At 42.9% G+C, this 15,422-nt stretch overlaps 1 protein-coding gene across 1 annotated transcript in view; it reads right to left on the minus strand.

Annotated features, from left to right (window-relative positions):
- The window catches only part of LOC146869802 (uncharacterized), a 508,722-nt gene that overhangs the window by 224,402 nt on the left and 268,898 nt on the right, over positions 1–15,422 (minus strand). The window contains exons 13-14 of the mRNA XM_085640499.1: positions 7,780–7,953; positions 858–1,002 (exon numbers count right to left, since the gene is read on the minus strand). Coding sequence (XP_085496625.1) covers positions 858–1,002; positions 7,780–7,953 — 319 coding nt within the window. The remainder of the gene's footprint in view (positions 1–857; positions 1,003–7,779; positions 7,954–15,422) is intronic.

Consider the following 15,422-nt stretch of genomic DNA (forward strand, 5'->3'; position numbering starts at 1 on the left):
CACTTGGGCCATAGATAAGGGGTTAGGATCCAACTATCCACCCTAAAGGAAGGGTGTAAACATAAAATAGGAATGGGGCGAGGGGCATGGGCATTGGGCTGCACCCGGAACCCCCAGACACCACTTCTCAAGGCAGAGCAAAGACCTCCTGAATCCCTCTCAGATTCCAAGAGCGTTGGCGGGAAAACTTGGGATCTGGGGTTGTCTGTACCTCGGGAGACCCCACAAACCCTGGGCATTTCTGAATCTAGAGGCCATGGGAAATCCAAGGAGGGGTGACTATGTGGACACCAGCATGCCTTCTTACCCAGAATGCATTGTAAATGTCCAAGTATGGGTCAAAATATACAATTTCCTCACATTTTAACAACATGCATTTCAGTAACTTTCAGCCAATGGCAACAGCCCAACCATCCTCCCCTGTCACCACTATCCTGATGATATCCCACTTCTACGGGCGGGTAAGACGCAATTGTATTTGTTTTTCTAAGAAATCATCACGCTGGTGCGGCCCTACTTATAAGAAAGTGTACACAACCCCTGACAGATAACTATTTTCTGTTTAAAGCAGTGCACAGCTTCATACATAGCAAACCATGCAAAAGTGTCCAAGATTTATTGTTCTCCGTTTTAAAGGAGAACATTAAAATGGTGGCAATGGCCGCCATAAACGGTAAGAAATTATGGTTTCGATCCTTACGCACCGCCCTCTTCCATGTGTCACATGGATGAGCAGAAGCAGCCCTCACCCACCTGTTACACTAATACACACACCACACACTCGCAGCCTCTCCTCTTACACTGATGCTCCCTCACAGCCTCTCCCAGCATCCCTGCCTCGCCCCCAGGTCACTCACCTGCCCGCGCCGACTGCAGCCAGAGCCCCCCCAGGAGCAGGAGGAGGGGGGGACCCCAGCTCATGTTGAGGGGGGCAATAATCACAGCCCGGAGATGAGGACCCGCTTTTGTGAGAACTTCACAACATCTGAGCTCAGCCACACCCTAGGGCTCAGAGGAAGAGGGGAACCCACCAATCAGAAGGCAGAACATCGTTACCAATCACCAGGTAGAGCCTCGCTGTGAGGAGCTAGATGAAGTGAAAATGAAAGTAAATTAAGACATAAGTTTCGTATCTGTCCTTTTACGTTCTCTTTCGATCCAAGCCCGTTTCCTGTCCTCGTCGCAGAAGACCTCAGTGACGAGTGTCTACAATAGTTGCACCCACCTCTCTATTTCTCTTTTATCGCCTTGTAGTTCTCCCTCCAGTTTTAATCCACTCTCTATTATATTGCAGTTTTTTATAGCGCGAACACAACTCGAAAATATTGGAGCGCTTTACATTAAGATGAGTTTCTGCTCTTTGAGTGTAGTATCTGCTGCTTAAGTGTGCACTAACCGCGCTTTGACTCACTGGGGTAGATTTACAATCCCCTTGCGCCACCATTGATTGCGTCACTTTTTTTTGGCGCAACAGCATCACAAACAATGCGGCCAATTTACGTGAGGTGACGCATCTAGGGAGATGCGCCACGTTGTAAAGCCCTGCGTCACATAATACCTTCATGCGGTATAATGCGGCAGATTTACAACATTTAACATGGGAAATGTAACGCAAAAGTGGCGCAAGGGGCTTGTAAATAAGCCCCAGAGTATGCAGGGTGGGCGTTCCCATGCAGGAAAGCCTCGTAAAAGTGGCGCAGTGAAATCTACAAGATTTCACTACATTACTTCAAAACCGTAATGCCTGCTTGAAGCAGGCGTAAGGTGTGACGCAGTAGAGTGGGAATAGACCTCAAAATGCATTGCTGGAGTTGCGTCATGCTTGCGACACGACTCCAGCAATGCATGACTTTTGCCCCAACAGATGTGTCAGAATTTCGGACGCATCTGTCAGTCCTTGTGCCATGGTGTGCCGGACTGTAAATACGGCGCATCCATGATGGCGCAAGGGTTTCTCATGGTGGCGCAGGGAAAGTGACGCATCTCTACAGATGTGTCACTTTCTTGTAAATCTGCCCCTAAGTGCTTAAAAGCCCTCGTTGTCATTGCAGGCCGCAGCGCACATCGAGGAAGGGACTCCTTTCTTCCTTCTCCAACTATGTCTTTTTCCCAGATCTCCACCCACCCCGCAGTATTGAGCAGATCTGATTATCTCTGTGGTTGTTTCAATTTGCTTTCTCTGTTTATTTTCTATTATTGTTCTACCCGAACTGGGCTCTGACACGGCCTAGAAGCCCATACTGCTAGTGCCCTGACAGCTCTAATAGTGTCTAGAATCCCTCGCTGTCCGTGCCCTGACAGCTCCGTGCCCGGACTCAGCTCCAACAGTGCCGAGAAGCAGGGCTTCAAGTGGAATGAAAAAACTAGAGGGGCTCTCAAAGGGGGGTGGTCGATGTAATCAACGACGTGGCTTAAATATACGCAAGCTAAATATTTGTGCTTAGCATGGTGTGCCCCATCAAGTGGTATTTTGCTGCTTCTGTCATTGCATCCAGATATATAATACTGATACAGCAAGTAACATTACACCTAAAACAAGCCAGGGCTTTTGGCTTTGCCAATGGTTGTTGTTTCCATAAGATAAATCAGCAACAACTACGGCTTCCATATATATAATATTGAAAATGCTTCTGTTCTGAAATGATGAGACTGAAAGAACTATAACGAGTGTCTTTGAAGTTACCACAAAAGCAGTGACGGGTGGGACCGCTGCAGAGGTAAGAATATTTTTCACACTGAGGGCAAAAATGGAGAGCCCGACAGAGACCCAGTTGGCACCTGCTTTATAGAACTGCTGGTGCTGAGCACTGGCAGGACCCGGCCCACTTAAAGCACTGCCTAGAAGCCCTCGCTTCCTGAGACCTGACTGAGCTCTTACAGTGCCTAGAAGCCCTCGCTGCCCATGTCCTGTCTCAGCTCCAACAGTGCCTAGAAGCCCCTGGTTCCTGTGCCCTGACTCAGCTCCAACAGTGCCTAGAAGCCCTCGCTTCCTGTGCTCTGACTCAGATCCAACAGTGCCTAGAAGCCCTCGCTGCCTGGGCGTAAATGCCTGGCACTTCCCCACTGCTCTGGTGACGGAGCACGGTTTTCGTGACTCCTTAAAGTGCATGAATTTTGACATCGATTTATTGAAGGGAGCAGAAAGCTTCAGCTTCTGCTTCACACTCAACGCCTCCTCCTTCACAGGAGGCTTAATCTACCGCCCACCCGGCCCTAGTGCTGTTTTTCTAGAATCACTAGGAGACACTAAGTCACTTTCTGCTCAGGTACGCTAATTTCACCCTCCTAGGAGACCTCAATCTCCATTTAGAATGCAGAAATGAGCCTGGAGTTGATACATTTTTCGAGATAATAGAATCGCTCGGAATGCACCAATTAGTCGATACCCCGTCACACGTTGGATGGAATCTGTTCCAACTCCACCTCGCTAATGGCCGAAACCCCTATTCCTCAGATATGGTCAGATCACAAATGTATCCCCCTCAGTATCAAGATGCCAGATGCTAAGCACCCTACTAAGCAAATATCCTCCCCTCACCCAAGGTGCAAGTGGGCCAAATTGGTTACTAACCCAAAGCTGCCCATTACTGCTCATGCTTCCTCTCCTGTATTAACTGGTAATATTCTTGAAGACACACAACTCTTTCATAATTGGATGACTTCAAAAAGCGATGAATTAGCCCCACTGGAACAACCTGACAAGAACCATAAAGCCAAAACCCACCAGGCTCCCTGGTATACGCCAGCCTTAGCTCAACTACACCTCCAATGTAAACAACTGGAACGCAAGTGGAGAAGAGCCTATGACCTAGCAGACCAAAACGCTTCTAAAATAGGCAGGAGACAATACCATACACACATTAAGTCAGCAAAAAAAAAGAGTACTACTCAAACAAAATCTTTCAGGCACACCAAGATCATAAAACGATTTTTTCAGTTATAAAGTCCTTCACTGACCCTAAAACATTGAGCAGTGAAATCCCCCATCACAGACTCAATGTGAGCAGATGTTGGTCTTCTTCAAGGAAAAAATCCATAACATTAAAAAAGACTTTACCACAATCCCTACGCAAAACCTGGACTTGGAGCCTGACTTAGAGCGGGATCCTGCTCACTCTAATCCCTCGCCCCAAGCCTTTGGAATAGTCTCGCTCGAGTAGACACATGGAGCAATTGCCGCCTGCAAATCAGGCTACCCTCTCGAGGCATGCCCACCCATGGTCCTGCACCAAATCATAAACATTGTTAACCCGGTGATTAACCAGACAGTCAACTCCTCATTAGCTACAGGCACAGACCCAGATGAATGGAAATTGGCTAAAGTAAAACCACTGAAAAAAAACAAAATATTGACTTATCAATTCTCTCAAACCTTCGACCAATATCGCTGCTATCTATATTGGGGAAAATCATAAAAAGACTGGTTAATAGAGAATTGGCCAACTTTCTCGAGACTCCCAAGATCCTTTATCCACGGCAATCAGGCTTCCGCCCTAAGCACTCAATGGAATCTGAGCTTTTAGAAATAGCTGACACATTAAAATCTACTGTAGACAAAGGCAGGAAGGCAGTTTTGATTTTACTCGATCTGTCAGCTGCATTTGACACCATCTCACATGGCATCCTCCTTGCACGGTTAAAGAATAGCGACATTTCAAACACAACATTGGCCTGTATTAGATCCCTCTTTACTAATCATAGACAGTCAGTGGCCCTAGGAACCTCCCTCTCCTCCGAACGTCCTATTACATCAGGAGTACCACAGGGCTCTTCTCTCAGCCCTCTGCTGTTTAACATATACATGGCCACCCTCATCTCCTTGATATCCTCTTTCGTTATCGAAGTAAAATCATATGCTGATGATTCACAACTGATCCTATCCCTGGAAAAAGATTCCACCAAGGCAGAACTCAATTTCAAACTATGCCTAACAGAGGACATCCAGTGGATGAAGCTCAACCATCTCAGGTGTAATACAGATAAAACTGAGATCCTTCTGATAGGAAAGGACAACCCCTTCCAGCCAAGCGTGTGGTGGCCGGAAGACGCAACAGCACCCCCAAATACTGTTGAAGTAGCAAAAAACTTTAAAGTTGAATTAGATACTTCACTATCCTTCCGACTACATGCCCTGACGGTGGCAGGGACTTGTTTCAACACAATCAAAACACTTAAAAAATTATTCGACTTTATTCCTCTCCCTGCGAGGAAGACAATTGCGGTGGCACTTATCCTGTCACAACTAGACTACTGCAATAGCCTACTAGCAGGAGCAAATAAACAAGTATTGAAGAGACTAAAAGTGGTACAGCACGCGGCTGCTCGCCTAGTTCTAAAACTACCACGTAGATCTTCCGCCTCAGCAGCTCTTAAAACCCTCCACTGGCTACCTTTGCATAAGAGAATCTTATTCAAGATACTTTTAATTACTTTTAGAGCATCCTTAAATCTAGGACCAACGTACCTTTCAGCCAGATTTACCCCCTACACCACTACCAGGACTCTCAGATCCTCAGCAGCAAACTTTCTCAAGCCCCCTTGCTTTAGGTGTAAAATCAAAGGAGGAAAAACCGTAGCTGCATTAGGAGCCAAAGCATGAAATCTTATGCCGACACACCTAAGGCTGATCAAAACAGAAACCCAGTTCAGGAAGGCCCTGAAGACCTGGATCTTTGAATCCTCAGATGAACTCTGCCTATCACTCATATAAGGTCCTTTCCTGTCTACTTTGAATTTCTCTCGCATAGCGCCAGGATGCTCCTTTCGGAGTGACAGTTTGCGCTTTATAAATACCTATTCAAATTCATATCCCAAGAGTGATGAAAGTTTTGAGGTTTCACTTGCGGTGCTCTAGCGCCCTCCAGCGGACGGAACAAGGACAGGAGATGGGCTGTTGTCTTTGGTACAGTGGGAGTCGAAGGAAGGAGAAGGCAATACAACAGCTATTTATTTATTTATTTACTTGCATTTGTATACAGCGTGAACATTACCCAGAGGTGCCACAGCACTTTATAGTAGAGCTATGTTATTAAATGGAGGGTTACAGATAGTTCCATAAGTGCTAGAATTTCAAAATTAGCAAAAGAAGTAGGCCACACAGTGGGAGTGTACATTAGCGAAATAATCGCTAAGTACAACAGTGAGCGAGGTAAAATAATAGAAGAAACCACTGAGGTGGAAGGGAGTGTTTCACAGAATGCCCCAGAGCAGGAAATGTGAAGGATGACTAAGTGAATAAATAACTGATAGGATTCCGGAAATGGTATACAGTGAATAGATAATTTGTTGCATCATCGGACACTAGGTAAAAGGGGAGGGGGGGAACAGTTGTGGGTAGAAAATAACATTTATATTGGTAAATATGATTGTAACAATTTACGCTCAATGATTATATGTGTCAACAGAAATTATATTGTACAGTGTTATCAATGACAATGTGTATGTGAAAATACCAATAAAAAGTGTTTAAAAAAAAAAAAGTACAACAGTGAGCTGGTGATATTTGTGAGAAAATGACGAAGAGGAGCTGGTGAATTTCAGTGCTGAGGTAAGTGAGCACCTCACTGGAGGCCATTGGCTGCAAAGGAGGAGGGTTTTCACTTCACTTTTGAAGATGTTGCTCAAAATGTGAATTTACCTTGAAAAATAAAAGACAAGAGGTGTTTCGCAAAACAGGAACAGTTGTGGTTAATTAAACGCTGCAGCCAGGAGAGCAGTAACATAGTTGGGGTCTGAGAACTGCCTTGAAGTACATTGGTTTTGGCTGCCATTATATACTTTTTCATAATGCGTCATGAAACAATTTGTACATTCTTGTTGAGGAAGAAATCTGGGCCAAGTCGTGCGGTCATAATTCTGACCACCTGATAAGGAGCACAGATGGGTCTCGACCTTACATGGACACAATGAGGGCCAGTGGATAATGTGTCCAGATGTCTGTCATAGGGAGCACATGATCACTGCGTGTACTGTGCATCCTGTGTTATGATTGGCTGAGTGTTCCTAATTTCATGTGGCATCTAATTTTATGGTGTTTTGGGAACATGTACCCCTGCGGCCAAATGCATATTTATTGTGACCAATCTCCTTAGACCATTGTGGTGTTGGTGCCTATCTGTGGGATCGATCTGGGTTTTTCCTGTTCATGCGTTTGTCGATGGGCTACATGTCACCCTACCTGTGATCTGTCAATCTGTTGCTTCAGGCCTAGGTTGCAGGGCCTACCTGAAAACATATTTTGGACTCGGGGTTGATGGGGAGTTCTTATCGGGTGGATTCGACAAGAGTGATTTGAGTTCGTTGTTATGAATACATATATCATGGCGTACATTGACACTGTATTTTGCAATATTAACATTACGGCTCTAGTTGAATTTTCACCTACATCATTTACCCACACTTCATGACTGTCCCATTTTAAAAGTTCAGTGTATTTCTGTTGTGTCCATTACTATTTCTCTAGTAACTTGCATTCTACCCAATTTGACAACTGCATTTTTACAGCAGGAAACACCCACTGGGGGAAATTCACATTTGTAGGAAGCCTCATAAAAACAGTGCAAGAATGATAATTGGTTGCAATGACATGCACAGTCTAGTCACTGACCGGGGGAGCCAGGAAAACCAATCGACTAACCCGTCCTGCTCGGGGGCACCTCCATACTTCTTCATGTCAGCTTGTAGATGATGCAGTGCTTGGATGGCAAGAACTAACATCCCGTTGTTCAGTTTATTACCGGGGATAAAAGTACAGCAGGATGCACTAATCTTGTCACACACCTCACCTTCCACGGTGGTCATCAATTCCAGCACATACTGCTGTTGCATCACCATGAGGCGGGTGGCTCTTAGTTCTTCTGTGATAGCATTTAGGCTGAGCTCAGTGTTTTGATCGTTTTCAGCATTTCTCTCCTGGTTATCTGCAACCAGCGGGCGTTCATCTTGGTCTGCAGGCTGAAGAAGAGTATGGACCCTCCCACATTTACTTGAGTTTCAGAAAACAGTCTGAAATCTTCCTGAATGTCCTTGTACTAAGCCCAGCTAAAATAATCAGCAGTTCTTTTTTCTCAAACCTGATGCAATATAGTTGTTTACTTCTGTAGCGGATGTTGGAACAACTCGGACAGGTCTTCTCCAGGGATGACCTGGGTCAGGGTGTGCATGACTACAAGGGTACATTTGCCCTACCATCCGAGGACGAGCTGAGCATAGGCAAGTTCCCCATATTGCCAGTAAAAATATCCAGCAGCACGGAAGTGCCCCATATCATGTCGGGTATGTGCAGTATGGCTCCACAATTCTCATTCATGCCAAGTGGGATGGTTCCTTTGCCTCTGAAACCCAAGGAGTAAAGTGTAAGCTTCCGTACAATTAGGGGTTGCCCCTTCCCATCTAGCCATGTGTACATATCTATCTCAGCATTGCAGATTTTCTGACATGGAGTATCTATGCTGGTATTCAACCCTCCCTTACGAGACTCATTTCCACTTGTATCATCGAGGTGGATGGCCCTGCACTGGAACTCTATGTCTAGGGTCCGTTTGTTATTGGAGAAGACTGCCCCAGATATGCTAACGGCCACAGTGGGATCGAGGACGGAGGCGGGAGTGGACATGTCTGTCCACTGGTGCAGTGGTTTTGCTACCTCCAAGAACCTCTTTACTTGAAAATCTCAGGGCCAAATAGTGTCCTCCCCTATAGTGCCTCTCCTGCGCATCCTGTCTAGCTTAGTTTGAATGTCGCTAGGCTCAGTGAAAAGGTATAGTGTTGTGGGGTTGGTCTCATACCGGGTGATGTTTACTACTACTCTATGGGGTCCTACTCTACTAGGTTGTATCTTGACCCTAATCCTACATAAGTACAGATGGATGAGACATCTTGCTTTTTTGGGCGCTATCTCTTGGGATCAATAAAGTCTGTCTGCAACTACGGCGTGTGGTATAAGCGAAAAGACGTAACATGACCTGGCTGAAGTCTGGGCGCCCATGGAAGTCGTGCTGCTACCATGTGTTGTGTAAGAGTGTGCTGCGTAATGAGTGCGAAATAGTAGAGTTAGATTCAGTGTGATTGTAAGTGATGTCGGAAAGGTCCCTACGCAAGCACTGTTGAAATGTTGAGGTAGGAGCCATATGACTAGGCAGATTTCTGGCTTCGGATGGATGCGGCCAAACCCATACTAAACAGATGGTACAAACGCTGCAAGAATATATAACTTTTAGAACATTGCAGGTTTTGGGATGGCTTCCAGATGAGACATCTGCAATCTTCTTGCTTTTGGGGGTGTCTTAGCTTTAGTGCAGTGTGAAAAGAGTTTGTTGAACAAAAATGTCCGTAAAAAACAGCCCATGGTCTTTGGCTTCCACACTTGGACCTCATTGAGGTTTAGGCAGTTGCTGCTAAAGAGGTGGCAGGCCGCTGCACAGGTGCGGCACTCGTGGCACGATTGCAGATCTGTTGGATAAGAGCTGTGGGTTGTATGTTAGCTTAGGAAAACGTATATCATCATTCAGTCTCTGGAAATTCCTGTGACTTTCTTTTTAGGGGCATATCCTGTGCATTCAAGTTTGCAAAACTTTTGAGTGGGGTACCGGAAGATTGCCCCAGCTAGGGCAGCTATTTAGGGAATGGTCAGCATTAGTCATGGATCGCCTGAGTTTTATTTTGTGGGTTACTTGGTCATCCCCCTTCCCCATGACAGAGGAGACTATTTTTATGGGGGGATCTTCATGGGCATGTGGATGATTCCCTTTACCTAACTATCATTTAATGAGCATTGTCAGCCCTCTAACACCCTACTTTTCCTCAAATATATCTGGGTATGTGTGTGTGTATGTGCTTTATCAATGCGGATGGTACCTTTTGACTTACACATGCACGTAGCAATGTGAAGGGAAGGGGGCATGTCACAATTTGAGGGTTACTGGTGATTTGCAACATGTTCCGAGGACACCTGTGTGCCCTCTCTGGTCCCTGCACGTGCCGTGTAGTGAGGTTCTCCCTAATGGAGTTAGGTGTTCTTGACTACGCTGTTTTTCTGAAAGCTTCCTTTTGGGTTATTTATGGGCTTCTATTTGTGGGTCATTTGGCGCCTTCCTAGATTTTCATGTAATGCTGTCTCTATTGTGGTGCTCTGTGGCCCCCATGTGATTCTGATGCAGAAATGACTGGGATCGGGTCTATTACTTACACTGACAATGTTTGTGTGGCCTTCTATCCTAATTGGCTGGGCATGGCTGTGAGCATATCCGTGTAGCTTGCATGAGGGCTGTGATGGGTCATCTAAAGAAACCCGTCACCCCTCTCCCTCGGATCCAAGATGTTTTGGGTCTACCACTCTCAGCTGGAACCAGGGACTTCTATCTGGCAACACGCTACTCTCGCTGTTTTGGAGGCACCTGATCCGATCAGCAGACTATGGATGTTTGGGAAGCCTTTGGGGAGAGGAGGAGGCAGGGCATCTGCTTACGATCAGAGTCAGGTGCGCAGTGAGGACACGTACGAGTAATGAACTGGGAGGGTGATTGCTCCAGTGAATTTCCCTACTGACGTGGTGCTGTGTTGTTGCTTACTTGTGCGTGGACTACAGGGTTTTTATGGGGACATCATTATACCAAGTGTATTTAAAACCTGGCTTCTGGCAGTGGAACGTCACCTTGTTTTGGAACTAAAAGAGGGCTAAAATGTTGAAGAATGGGGTTCTTTTCATGTGATACTGACAATATACAACAATTTATAAATACTAACAAAATTGGCAGTGGTTTAGAATCTTTTTATAAAAAGAACAATGATTGTATATTGTCAGTATCACATGAAAATAATAATGAATGGTGATTGTTTCTGTTGTTTAGAGAATTGTCCTGAAGAAGATGAAAGATCACTCAACCACCGAAACGCTGCGTCGACTTTTCTGTCTCTGTTTATAATATTTTTAATTTGTTTTTAAAGTATGCTACATGTACAAACACTGAATAAAATTGTCTATATGTTTTTTTAATATTTTGTGTTATCGTTTTTTTATGTGATACTGACATTGATTTTGTAGTGATTGTTTAAGATTATTCTTTTGGAATTTCTTGTTGGAGTAATTCCCACCCCAATACAGGCATTACATATACGGTTTGAATTGTTTTTGTGTTCTTGGGATGTTTTTAATTTTTTTTGATTAACTGACCCTATCCCTTAGTAAATACTGAAGGGTATCTCCCTCCTGTTTTTCATACTCTACGTACAGCTTGTGAGCTGGGGAGTTTCTGCTTTGGCGTGCTGTCACATTTATAGACACCAATTTAATAGATGGAAGGATTAAAAACGTACGTTTTTTCAGAGGACCAATTTAATACGATCATTAATGGTACCTCCAAAAACATATCCACGGTAACTTTGGATAATAGTGATGAAGATAAATGTAGAACATTATGGAATCTTAAAAAGAAAGTCATTAGAACAGAACTGCATGCAGACGTTCTTATTGAATATTGTAAAAAGGGCATCATTCCCAAGGGCTTGAGGGTTACCAGTGAGCCCGGTATTTTTATTAAACATCAAAAATTTAAAGAAAATTGGACCTTTATAGCAAACAGATGCAGTCGTGATTGGATGCTACTGATTATAGAAACTGCTCATGAGGCACTAATCATAGAGAGGGGTGAAATTGAAGAAATGGAAGTTAAAAAGAAAATACAGCGTTGGATGATGCCAAGAGAAAGTTGGAAGAAATACAGAAATATAGTCAATAAAAAATCTAATAAACTTAGAAAAGACATCTTTAATTATAAATTGGAATACGTTTATCCATATCTTCAGAAAGATTTTTACGACAGACCCAGAGACTATTTTTCTAATAGGAGACCATGGCAACAACCAACAAAAAATTTCCCCAAAAAGACTGTGTGGTTCTTTGACACATCATACACGAGCTCTGATTCGGATAATGATATCCAACAGGATAATCGAAATAATAAAGACAGAGAAACAACCTCAAGCTCTAATAGAGATACATTATCTTTTTTAGAACAACGTCAAAAGAACTATCAAATAAGGGGAAGAGGGAGGGGCCGTGGGAACTTTATTCCACAGAATCAGTTCCAAAATCGCCTCTACACAAGGAGTCAGAAACAATGGGACTAGAAGAAAAGGCCCCCATTATAAACCTGTCTAGTAGAATTCTGACGCAGGATGAGATTAATGTTTTAGAAAAAGGGTTAGGATATGCCATTGTTGCCCCCATAGATAGATATAATCTGGAGAGAGATTTACAAAGCTTTTTTAGAAAAATTAGATTGAATGCATATTTTGAGGGCAAGGAAAGATTACCAACTGACAACAAATCAGGCTTAAAACCAAAATCAGTATGGACACCCCAATTAAATCTTGGCAATAAAGACATAGAGATTTTTGAACGTACTGTAGAGAAAAGTATAGATGATCTACTTAACAAGAAAACATGGATTGAGAACAACTTAAAAATTAATGAACGTACTTATTTAGAACAATGCAATGCAATAATCTCACTATCAAACCAGCTGATAAAGGTGGTAGTATTGTCATTATGGAAACAGAAGATTACAATAGAAGAATGCACATGCTTCTCAGTATTACAGATCACTACCTTAGATCTAGCAGAGACGAGTGGAATGCCCTCACCGTTGAGGTGAAAACCCTACTAGAATTTGGTAAAGTAGACGATATCTGTAATAATGAGTTTAATATTCTATATAATGCCAATCCCATCTGTTCGTACGCAATTACTTGGGTTCCATATTCTGCGTTAACATATTTAAGGGAAGGAGTGCAACCGCACATTTCTTGTCTTGCATTGCAACTTACTGTCCCAATGCGATTGCACCCCACGGATTAATTTGGTTGAACTTGGAATAAATTGAGTCAATGAACTTTCATCACTTCGGAGACAGTGGAAAATATGGAGTGTCTAGAGTGGATTTCATGCAGTTGTGGTGACAATACCTGTTGGAACAGCACCCTTCACATCGTGGGATGGATGGATTCTGACTGCTACTGTGGTTTCTTTCATCGTCATGTATTATCAAGCAGCTGTGTTATTTACATGGACTATTTTTCATTTTATTAATGGTTTATTGGTGATATTTTTTTTAATACAGGTCTTTTTGGTCGACATACATTTCCTTAATCACTGATATAGGGTTCATTACAGGGCTGCATAAAGTGCATTGCTTTTTGTGATTTTCAGTTTTCATTTATGTATGGGCATGGGATGGGGGTGTTGGTTTTGCATCACATATTTCTTTAAGACACGGAGTTTCTACAAGGGTAGGTCACGGGGTCAATGTCAACCACTAGATTTCAAACTTGAAATCGTTCACACGTGGGTTGCATTCAGCATTAATGGTTTGGGAGGCAGAGGGAGTTAATTCTTCAGTAAGCACTGGGCGAAAGGACACGTTGAGACGAAGCTCTGCAGGTAACTGCTTAAACATGGATCAGTTAGCATTTGGGAACATTTGGTATTATGTTACAGTGTGTTGAAAAATGTTTAGGTATTATGGGGATAATTTAGGAAGGTTTAGATCGTATGATTTTAAACTTGGTATGTTATCAGTTTGGCACAATTTATGTAGCGTTTTTATGCACTGTATTATTTTGACAGTTTAAAATCTTGAGTTCCAGGGGGGTTTGGCGTTTAGGGGTGGGGGTGCAATATCCTTGTTGTGCAGCATGTGGGTTTCTTTTTAGTTTGTCGATAGCAGGGTGTGAGGGTTGATGAGGGTGGTGGCATACAGGGGGCAGTCACATCATGATTTTTATTGGACATAGACTGTTTGAACAGAGCAGTTGGTGAAGCTATTTCTTTTATTTGTTTCAGCAACCCCTGACGAAGAGCCACTTGGCTCGAAATGCATTGGGTATAATTAAATGACATGAGCCCACTCGTTTGAATGATTCTTCTCACGTGTCACTGTTAAAGGCCTGGATGAGCAAACAGTAGGCATTTGAAAATGTTAAATAAAAGTATCATGGCAATATCACGCTGTCTCCGTAGTGATTTTCAGGAAAATGAACGGATTACAAGCAAAATGAAGATTTGTTCAATCATGGTTTCACTGGTTAAACATTGGATTATTCAGAAAATAGTGGCCTATTGTGAGGAAAAGTTTCCTGCATTTCGCAGTGCGACAGAGGGGCGCGCAAGCTCCGTGCCTTTTTTGTTCAATCCCATCATTCCGGCATTATACGGCCTTCCTAAGGTACACAAAAGTATAGAAGATCCTCCCATGAGACCCATTGTTTCAAGCATCAACTCTCTAACAGAACCCTTGAGTAAGTACGTGGATGTCTTTCTACAGCCACTAGTAATACAACAAAAGGCGTATGTGAAAGATACCACTGCAATGATCCATAAAATTGAAAATCTGGAATTTAATCCAGATTTACAGTACCTTACATTAGCTATCGAGGCACTGTATACTAACATCCTTCAAGATAAGACCATACACATGATTGAAAACCTTTTGGGTAAGGAAGATGAAGATCTGTGTTCACATTCAACATTTACTGTTGAATGCATCACCATCATATTGAAGAATAACATCTTTCTTTTTGAAAAAGACTTTAATAGACAGGTTAAAGGTACCAGCATGGAAGCAACCTGTGCTCCTAGTCTGGCCTGTCTATATGTGGCAATGTTCGAGGAGAAACACATCTTCAATGTAACGGCCCCTTTTTATGAGAATATTTCTCATTGGTCCCGTTATATTGACGATGTTTTCTTCATTTGGACAGGAACAGAAGAAACTTTATCAGAATTTATTTAATGGATCAATCTTGGTGATATTGATCTAAAATTCACCTCTAATGTGAACAAAGAGGTATGTGAATTTTTAGATATAAAAATCAAACATATAAATGGACTCTTGAATGTAGAACTTTTTACTAAACCTACTGATCGTAATACCACACTTCATTATAAGGCTATCACCCTAGGTGTCAAAAGGACAACATTCCTTTTGGACAATTTTTACACCTTAGGCGTAATTGTACTAACCTAATGGATTATGATAAACATGCCATGAACATGTCTCAGAAATTTCTTAATAGAGGTTATCCTAAGAAGCTGGTCAAACATGCATACAAGAGAGATAAGTATTTTAATAGAGATTCTTTTTTTGATAACAAGCTTAAAAAGACTACTAACAAGAACTTACCTTTGATCTTTGTGACCAACTACAGTAGTGCCAGTAATAAGATCAAAAACATTATAAACAGAAACTGGCACTTAATCACTAACAAAAAGAAAGAGACGCTTCCTAAACCCATGTTTTCGTTTCGACGGAATCGCACGATTAGGAATTGTCTGGTTCATACCTAGAAGGATATTGAACCTAACAAACAAACTCATCTTTTTAATGCCCCATTACCTGTGGGTACCTTTGCCTGCAGCGGCTGTA

The sequence above is a fragment of the Triturus cristatus genome, chromosome 1_1, assembly GCF_964204655.1.
Source record: "Triturus cristatus chromosome 1_1, aTriCri1.1, whole genome shotgun sequence".
NCBI lineage: Eukaryota > Metazoa > Chordata > Amphibia > Caudata > Salamandridae > Triturus > Triturus cristatus.